The sequence below is a fragment of the Populus alba genome, chromosome 19 (genome assembly GCF_005239225.2).
Source record: "Populus alba chromosome 19, ASM523922v2, whole genome shotgun sequence".
NCBI lineage: Eukaryota > Viridiplantae > Streptophyta > Magnoliopsida > Malpighiales > Salicaceae > Populus > Populus alba.
In genome coordinates, this window is record NC_133302.1 from 473928 (window position 1) to 484789 (window position 10862).

General features: G+C 29.3%; 1 protein-coding gene across 1 annotated transcript; it reads right to left on the bottom strand.

The window, feature by feature from the left end:
- Positions 1–5252: 5252 nt before the first annotated feature.
- Positions 5253–6801, bottom strand: LOC118032817 (uncharacterized). Its single transcript, XM_035037592.2, has 3 exons — positions 6586–6801; positions 6348–6477; positions 5253–6144 (listed from the first exon to the last, which is right to left on the bottom strand). The coding sequence occupies exons 1-3, from the start codon at positions 6716–6718 to the stop codon at positions 5451–5453; spliced, it is 957 nt and encodes a 318-aa protein (XP_034893483.1). The 5' UTR covers positions 6719–6801; the 3' UTR covers positions 5253–5450.
- Positions 6802–10862: the final 4061 nt, after the last annotated feature.

The window sequence follows — 10862 nt, forward strand, 5'->3', positions numbered from 1 at the left end:
GTGTAATAACAAAACCTCTGCTGTCTTACAAGAGGTGGAATCAGTTAGCGCGAAACATCACTGGTGATAGATCATTTGACGAGCTTTTAATTTATATAATATTTATGAACAATTTGCAAAGTGGATTCCTCTCTACACCTTCTGGAAAAAATGTAAGGTTAATTATTGCAGTTGATGTTCTTGCTGACTTGTTTTCTACGCGTGGGTTAACATAAATGTTAAATGTATTTTTTCTTTTTGTTTCTCTGTTGTGTCCCTAAATTTTTGATGAAGTGATTGTCATGGCAAATTGATCTCCTTTCTGCTATACTGGTTTCGGATTTCAATGCCTAAATATGTGTACGGTTGGTTTTAAGCAGTATAGAAGCTTGTCTAAGCAAGTTGTTCGATTTATGTTTTTCAATATATGATTTTTCTATGAAGAGTGCGGTTCCATGTATGATCTGGATTTCATGAGCGCTTTAGCCTTGAAGCGAATTCTCGAGGAAGCCATGGCCCATTTTAAGGTATGGTCCCTCCATTCATGATGAAGAAGAGATTGAAAGTGGAATTGGATACCCTGTCCAAAAATGCACTAATTTTTTTTTTTTTTTGGTGTAATTGATGAAGGTGGTTAGAACAATTAGGGGTGGTGTTGATTACTCCAAGGGGTGTTAGAACAAATAATTTTTTAAAAATAAAAATATATATTATTTTCATATAAAACTCACTTTAACAAATAATTGTTATTATATTTTCAGACACTTTATTCATCTTTTTCTTTTTATTTTCATATAAAAATCATCTAATATCATTATCAAATGCAATCAAACATGTCCAAAACCTTCATTCATTAGAAACTGATGCCGATTTATGAATTTAGAATTGAAAATCTTGTCGGGAATAATATATCGTGTTATAGGGTATTTTTTAAAATTGTTTTAAAATATATAAAAACATTTTTTTTATTTTTAATATTAATACATAAAAATCATAAAAAAAAAAATAACAATAAAACAGATCTAAAATAAGAAGACACAGTAGTTCTAAACACTCGCACAATTTTTTTCACTTTATAAGAGCTATCATCATTATTGATATTGGGAGTCTATGGCAGATGATGATGACCTTCGGTAATAAATTAATCAACCTATAAACATGATCCATTTGTAGGTTAATCTATTAATTAATTTGGCAATCTTCACCAGCTATATATATTTATATAATTTACTTGTTGATTATTTTGAATCAGCCACGTATACGAAAGCTGTTTATCGAAGAATCACATGTATCCAAATGGCAATTGTGAAACTTGTTTATTGGAAGTTGTTTGGAAATCATGTTTTTATAAAACTTTAATTTTTTTTTAATTATTATTTTTATATTTTCATATTATTTTAATATTCTAATATTAAAAATTATTTAAAAAAAATTGATGCATTAGAAATGATTTGAACTGCAATTGATATAAAACTCCTAAACACCCTTTTAACAAAACTGAGTTTGTTTACCGCAACTTCTCTTTGTATATTATGCATATAATTACGTAGTTGTAATTATTAAACCTTTTAACTTGAAAAATATGAAAAACAAAGCCAAGTCAAATTTTAATTTAAACAAAAAAAAATATTAATGAACATATTTTCAATGACTTGATTAATCCAATAATTTCAACCGCAGAAAATACTGACTTAATCAAACTCAGTTAACATGATTATATTTTTAATGACTTGATTAACATAATAAAATATGGTTCCAATCTAATTGGTTTAGCACCAAAAAATAAAAAATAAAAAAACAAAATAAAACAATATCATTTTAATAAACATAATTGATTTGAGATGACCTAATAATCTAATAATTTAGATTTTTTTAAAATTAGTTCTCAGATTATATATACAAACACCTCAGTAATGGATTGTTGGACATGAATTTTTCCCTCTTTCGTGACCTCCAATTTCTTAAACGTGTTTTGAATATTTTGTGTTGAATCAATTATTATCGGGAACTTAAATTTTGAATCATGGAAGACAGACAGGACAAGAGATTAAAAATAATAAAAAATAAATAATTTTTTTTAAAAAAAAAGGGGGTCCTTCGCCTCTCATATGTCCCTTTCAGAACTGAACATTGCTTAGACCATCCATTACTCCCTCAAATAGAACAATGTGACAAAGGGAGAAGAAAACAAAGGAGTTAGGTAAAGGGTATGGCATGCTCTTTTCCTTCTAGAAGGCAAGTCCAGTCCTCAAATTTACTATACGATGCCGTTTGTTTCCCAGTTCGAAAATATTTTAAAAAAATAAAAAACAATTATTAGTACAGTGTCGACCTAACTGTATTAATTAAAGAAACTAGGTAAGAGTTAAAAGAAGCATATGAAAGAGACAACATTAAAAAGGAACAGGAAGCAGCAGAAGCAAGAATTTATGAGAAGAGACAGAGGGTAGTTGTCTATCTGACATAGCCCTTCTACCTACCAAAAACAACATGCTCTTTTCCAACCTCTACACTCATGATCTGCCAATGAGACCCATCCTTGTAATATTCTCCTCTTTTGCATTTAGCCTTTCTTTTATAGTGTTCTTAAACCACAACAATAGCTGATCGGGTGTAAATCTCGAGTCTGAATTATATTTTAGAATTTTATTTATAAATTTAGGTTATTAGATTGCATTATTTGTTTAATATATTATTATAATTTCATTAATCAAATAATCATGAGTTTGAATCTTAACAACTATCATTTTATTTAATAAAAATTAAATATAAAATAGCACGGTTCTATGTAAGTTTTAAATTTAAAAGACTTTCATTTAAAATGATGTGTTAAATAATTATATAAATTATATATTAAAATATTATCTGATAATTTAAATTATTGAATTGAGATGATTCTTTGACATTAACCATATTAATATAAATGATATAAGTTAATTAATTTTTTTAAAGAAATCAAAGTCATATTATTGTTTTGACTTTGTTTATGGAGTAGACATCTTGAGTTTTTTATCAAATTACATCAAATTAATTTCTAAATAATGTTTTTAATTCAGCTAATAATAATTTATAGGTCGGGTTATAGATAAGTCTAGTAGTGTATATTTTTATAGTGTATTCCTTTAGAGTAATTTTAATCAAATTAGAACAATTAACTTCAATAGTATTTTTTTTTTTTTTCCTTGCAGACCTTAACCTAATTCATGGGAAGTTAAATTATGATTTCCTTGTTTAGCCACGAGGGGCAAAATCTAGGGGGATAAAAATAGCAATGCACTTGATTTGGGGTTGTTGGCATTAAAAGTCTCATATTCATCTTTAGGCCTTAAGATCGTCCGTTTTTTATACCTTACCATTTCAAACAGGTTTATGGGAATCCTATTTTCATTTCTGTCAATTTGGTGCTTCCATGAATTGTTCGTATATACTTCACATTTAACTATTTTGGGCAGTAGAAACTTTCAATGTAATTATGAGATGATTATGATGATGTTGATGGATAAAATTAGAAGTTTGAATTTAAAATTAATAAAATATTGAAGGATAAAATTAATTAAAAAAAACACAATATTAAAAAATAAAATTGAAGAAAAAAATGAGAGAAAAAATAAAAAAATAAGAGAGAGAAAAACAAAACCCAAAAAGAAATCACCCAAGTAAACTTGAGTTGACCTTCTTAATCTGCTTCCTAAGTTATGGGACTGAGTTAATCCAAAAAAACAACTTTTAAAAAGTATTAAAATAGAGTGATTTAAGTCAACTTAGGTAAACTCATAAAACTCCCTTACATAGAAAGTAAATAATAATAATAATAATAAATTATGTAACTCAATTCTCAACTAATCTAATATTGATGGATGAATGAACTAATCAACTTAAAAAAATAAAAAATAAAAATTACTCGAGTCAACCCATGTTAACTTTTAAAATCTGCGACTTGGGTTATGAGGTTGTGATAACCATATTGAGAGTAAATTAAAAAAAATTTAAAACTCAATTCTCAAATAATTAACTAATTATTGAACAATATAATCAAAAATAATAATTTTTAAAAAGTGCACTAAAAAGAAACGATCCAAGTCAACAAGGGTCAACTTTTTAAACTTGATCCCGGATTATCCCATAGAAAAAAATAGCAATTATAAAAGATAAAATTAAAAAATTAATCAAGTTTTAAAAAGAATACAAAAAAATAACTATCAAAAAAATAATAACAAAAATAATTATAGGAGAAAATTTACGAAGCAATGCACAAAAATCAAGCTAATGATAAGGAAAAGAGAGATTGGAGGAGAAAAAAGGTTGTAGGAACCATATCACAACCCCAACCTCTACAGATGCAGCCCCAAATGGAAGAATCCACCAAGATGATTCAAGAAAGACCATGGAAGACCTCCTCTGGATGTCAAAGGGAGCCATACACGCCTCCACATGCGGCGACACTCCTCACATGATGGCATGTGAGTGCACGCGCTAGCTATTCTTCTCATGCCCCCTTCAATTTCATCTTTACTCTTGTTTTAGTTTCAAATTTCATTACTCAAACCTTAATATTTTAGATCAATATTAACTGCATGCCATAATTTTTTCTTGACATCACTATAGACAAGTAGAGGCACGAGCCCTTGCAAAACATTTTAATTTTTTTATTTAATATTTAAATATAAAATAGTATGATATGTTTATTTTAAATAAATATTTTTTTTAATAATATACCTTGTTATATTAATTTTAACCTTTACTATCAAATGCTATCAACTCCGCCCTGCCTTTATATATATATATATAGAATAAAATCGATGGAATTTTATCTCAACAAATTTTAGCCTCTCCTATCAAACTTTAATCGTCTTCAATTAATAAAATATTATTTTATCTCAACAAACCAAGCGACGGAATTTTCCTCAACTTTGTGGGACCTAGAAACAAACCACCAAGTCTAATTCCAAATTAAAATAAGGTGAAAGAAACAAATTTAAAAAAAATCAATTAAGGGACCAAAATGAAAAAAAACTGAAGGAAAAAATAATTAAAAAAAATTATAAACACTATGAAAACTAATACAATTCACAATGTTTCTCTCTACTGCTATCGTGAATAACCCATAATTGTTTTTTTTAATTGTAATTGTAATGTGCTCGTAATCTTGTCAAATATAATAGAATGACAATAACAGCAGTGTTTTCATTCAATGAAACATAAGACTTCAAGGACCAAAATATCAATTTAGTAAAAATGAAATTCAAAGTAAAACCTCTAAGTAAATTACCATAAAATAAATATAAGACTTTCATTAATTATCCGAGAAATTAAGTTCTATTAAAACTTGAAAGAAATTAATAAGAGCGAAAAACTAAAGCCAAAACTCAGCATGGAACAATTTTTCTAAACTGTTGGGGTTAATTTTTCTTAAACCCTCCATGGTTTACATACATGTGAACTAGCCTTATCAAACTGATCCCTGATGGTCATCAAGCATCCAAAGGTCTGTAAAATCTATAAAGACTATCAGCTGTTACAAATTTTTCCACGGCATTACAACAACTACATGCTTGACTGTTCTTGAACCCTCGATTGTAAGAACACAAACATGCTGTTCTATGAACAACAGCAGGGGCACTGGAAGTAGGAGTAGCAGAGGTCCCAAACAATTGATATGTGACTACTTGTTCTTGATGCTGTTGGTTTGCTTGCTTTGAATCGTTAAGATCATTGATAGAAGAAAGTTGAGATTGACATGGAAGGCCAATAGAGAGCTCAAGATTGAGTTTATGATTTGGATACACTTCTAATTCTGCTGTCACGCCACTGCTACTGTTGGAATCTTCAGCAGAGTCACTGCTACCACCTACCTTGATAATACTTGAATCGCTAGCCTTCTTGATTATGTTGCTCATCATAAACTCTGGCTGGGCTTGAACAAATGAATAGTTTTGTTCTTCAAGTTTAAAGTTAGTAATCCTTTTGGTGCCCATGTTGCTGTTTTTATTGCTGGTGCTGTTTGTGGTGGTGGAAGTGGTGGAGGAGGTGGTGGAGGAGTTGAGTGGACGGTGAGTTTGAGGATCAATTCCACGGCTAAAGAGCTTTCTCTTGATATGAGTATTCCAATAATTCTTTATCTCATTGTCAGTTCTTCCTGGCAGCCTAGCAGCAATGAGAGACCACCTGGAGGATTTTCAAGAAATTAAAAAACAAAAAATTAGAACCAAAACTCGTCATAACCAGTTGAGATTTTGTTCTTGTGAAAAGAGATATAGCTCTAAAAGTTCATCAAAAGTTGAATACTGGAAACAAATACTGCTGCCATTTTTTCCAAAGATAGCTTTTTGCTTTTATTGGAAGAAATTAAGCAAAAGCAAAGCACTCACTTGTTTCCAAGTAAGCTGTGAAGGTTGATGATGAGTTCATCTTCCTCGTCACTGAAGTTTCCTCTCTTGAGATCAGGCCTCAGGTAGTTTATCCACCTCAGTCTACAACTTTTGCCACATCGAAGCAAACCTAAAACAAAAATCAATAAAAGATATGAAGGGTGATCTTCTTCTTCTTCTTCTTCTTCATGGCACAAAGAGCGGAGAGAAAAGAGAGAAGAAATAAAAAAAAAGTTACCAGCTGCCTTAGGGAGAGACCTCCAACAACCTTCACCATGAGACTTGATATAATTAACGAGGCGTTCATCTTCTTCCTTAGTCCACGCACCTTTGTTGGTGTGTTCTTTCTCACAACAAGGAGATCTGCCCATGATCTTCTTCCTTTTCTTCTTTGTGTCCAAATCAAGAGAGAAGAGACGTGACGAGAGGGAGCAACAAGAGGATGTGTTGGTGTTAGAAATGCGGGAAAAGTCGAAGAAACTGCTGGGAGAAGAATGCAAGAGAAGGGAAGATATATATGTAAATGGGAGGTGGTGAGAGAGAGCAGGGCTGCAATGCAATTGACTTGGGACACTATACAATTATTTAATATTCGTTTTCAAGTAATGGCACGGGATTTGACTAAGTTGGTGAGAAAGATGAGTGGTTACAATTAAGTTAGTGCTGGATTTGGTAGGTAGCTCTACTTTCTTTCCATTTATTGGGAGTCAATTGTCTTTCACCTCTTGCAATTTGTATATCCTTTTTCAGTTTCATTTCTCTATTTTGTTAAAAAAAAAATGGATTTTTTTATTTATTTTAATGGGTTGATGTTGAAATAAAAAAATATATCATTTAAATATATTTTTAATTAAAAAATATCATAAATTACAATACCAAACAAATTAAAAATATCCATACTCACCTAACTTTTTTAAACAAGAGAGGAGGGGATGGTGGTTATGAGGTAGCCCTACATGACCAGCTTCAAGCATAAATGCATGACGAATAGTTTATTTGTTAATATTATAATTATTTATTATTTTTATCCATTGTTGTTTTTTAAGGGGAGTATATCATTTTTGTTTAAATCCATTTTTCTAATGAGCTTGAACAATTCTCTTTCAATAAAATGATTTCAACAAGAGAAATTAGGTAGACCCCCAAAAAAAGCATAAAATAAAATAAAAATTCACTCACATCTTGTGAGAAATTTAAAGAAGATAAGAACCCATCTCATGTAGTGTATAGAGTTCAAGACTCATTAAGCCCTCCTTTCCCTCCTACCAAGAAAAAAAAAATCACAATACCAACCTTACCAAACCCTTGCCAGCATTTACTTCAGTTTTTTATCCATTTTTATCTGCCTATTTAATTTTGCTATGACATTGAAAATGGACCTTGATGGTGGGGTATTGCCATATCAGGAAATGCTGCAAATTTTAGGGGTGAAGAAGGTAAAAAAAAACAAAAAAACAAAAAACAAAATATAGAAGTTGTGCAGTACCTACCATAGCAAAATAAAACTATTTAAAGAATGCTTTGTATTGTTGTAATGTGTGTTTTTTAAAGTATTTTTTTTGTTTAAAAATTATTTTTAATATCAATACTGAAAATAATATGAAAACACTAAATAAAATTAATTTAAAATAAAAAAAAATTAAATTTTTTAAAATATAAAAACAAAACAGACTTTTAGTAAACATAAAAAGATATAAAAAATAAAGATAGATATAATTATATTTTCTTTGTATTTCATGTTCTAAAAGTACAAAAATCTAATGTTCTAAAAAACATATATAAAAATATATATCTTTCTTCAATCAAATAAACATATTTATTTTTTTAAAAAAATATTTTTAAAACTAAAAATATACAGCTTAATAACATGAGTTACTGTTTTGAAACAGAAAAAAAAATAAAAAAATAAAAATATATATTTTATATTTTAAAAATATAAAAATCCAATGTTCCATAAACAAATTTATTTTTATCTTTTTAACTTAATAAATTTTTGATTTATATTATCTTTATCTCTTTTATCTCAAAAATTACAATGAAACAGTATCTTCAAAGAATAATGATTTTGCTTTACACTTTCAACTCACTATCAATCTTATCCTCTGATTCTCTTCCTTTTTTAACTTTTCTATAAAATGGTTCATCCTCTTTCCTTTTATTAATAATTTTGTTTTATTATTTTATGCAAAAGGGTTCTAGAAGAAAGAGCACGAGACGAGAGACTTAAACTTGCTCCACTGACTCTGGTCAATTTTCGGGACCCAGAAGATACAACAGGTAATAACTTCCCTACCTCCACGATTGAGATGATTTACGGTGCACAAGATGTTCTAGAAGATGTAGTAATTTATTTGTTCTTGTCAACCGCAAGTCCACCTAGCTCCACCAACTACTACCACAGTTGTTCCCAATCAACTATTTATGTTCTGAAATCAGCAGCAGTAAAAAAAAAAAAAAAGTTTAATTTTTTTAAAGTAATGGGGATGTATATATTTCTTAGGTGACAAAATATATATGTATAAAAAAAACCCGGAATCATGTTTGGTTTAAAATAATAAAAATATAAATATAAATAAATTTATTTCTAAAATAATTTTACAGTGAATTTTTTATACTTTTAAAATAAAAAATATACGAAAACATGTAAATCTATCTTTTAAAAATAATTTCACAATAAGTTTCAATACTTTGAAAACAAGAACAGCAGGAAGACATATCTTTGAGGTAATCAAACATTTCCTTATTTATAACAGCAATTTTTTTAAACTTTCCCACTAAACCAAAAACAAAAATAAAATAAAGTAATTTATTTCAATAAACAAGGTTGGAAATTAAATATATTTTTTAATTACAAGTAAATATCTCTTAGGTTATGTTTGGTCAATATCTCAGAATTAAAAAAAAAAAAGGATATACATGAGATAATAAACTTGTTTGATAGAAAAAATAAAAATAAAGATACTAAATAATTTTTTTCACTAAAGATAATTTTTAATGAATTTTTATATTTTTAAAACAAGAAGTGCAAAGAGACATGTATCCTCTATTTCTACAATCTTCATCCTTTATATCTCAAAACAATAATTAAATACTATATAATTAATATAGCAATGATTTCATTAAACCTTAACTAAACCAAGATGAAAATAAATAAAGTAATTTGGAACTGTTTTTTTTTTTACCACTTTGATTTCTAAAGACATGGAAACTTGTTGCTGTTATTAATGAAGAGAAACATGGGGTAGTTGCCTATGAACATGTAATTAAACTAGTGTAGTGTATATATATATATCCCACATCCTTCAATAGATTTTGGATCATGAGTCTTTCTTTTGTAACCTAAACACGAGAGAGTAGTTGCAATTATTTATCAAACTTCACTATCAACGTCATTTTCACAATCCAACCAACCTGCCTAGCAATATATACACCATTCTTTATTTATTTTTGTTTTTCCAGAAACTCTTCAGGTAGCATGTCACTTAGCCGACCATGTTGATTTTACGGGTCTAGGGCTAGGGCTAGGGCTAGGGCTAGGGCTAGGTGGGTATACAGACCTTCCTAACCCTGAATAAAGTTCATGCTTCTAGAAAGAATTTAACGAGGGACTAAATAAATTAAAAGCCATAGCCAGAGATATGGGAAGAAACGAAAGAATCTTAGGGGTTGGTGACCCACCTCAAAACCCTCCTCCTCCTCCTCCATAGCTTGCTTGCCCTGTGCCACCCTCTTCTGATATAAGAGAGCAAGTGGGCCCTTCTTTTTTGTGCTCCTCTCATGCTAATCCATTCTCTCATTTTTCTTAATTTTCTTTGTGTTCTTATCTTATCTATGATTCTTTTGACTTCAACAAAAAAACATCAATGTGCTCATTAACTAGGTTTTTTGGTTGTTAACATAGGACAGCATTTCAGATTAGGCGTACCAAGAAAAGAGAAAGGTCATGTTTTGGCATATATATCTACTAATTATTTGTTTATTCGTTAGTGCTAGACATAATGAGACCCAATATGTTTTTTTTTTTGGGGGGAGCCATGCACCCTGGATTCATCACCTCAATATTATGCACTTACCTTTAGATTAGCCTCGCTAGAATATTTATTCTGTAATTCATGCCCCATCCTTTTGCTTCAAAATTCAAAATCTTATTGCTAGCAGGCAATTAAAAGCTGTTTATAAAGAAATATGTTGAGATAAGTTTCCCAATAATGTATTTTTCATGGAATAATAAATGAAAAACTTTGAATGTAACCGGGTGTGTAGATATTTGAAGTTCTGGGTAGTTACTTGAATATTTATTACCAAATACATTATGTAGATAACCTATGCAATATACTTTAATGGATAAGTGGAACATGTCTAGGTTCAAAGAAAGACTTTGGTTATGCCAAATCATGATAATGACTTTAATGGAGATGTTTAAGACTAGATGTTGCTATTTCTTGTTAATTTTGTTATTTTTTCTAGATATTTTGGATTTGTTATTTGTTTTCATATTTGTGTTAATTATTTCCT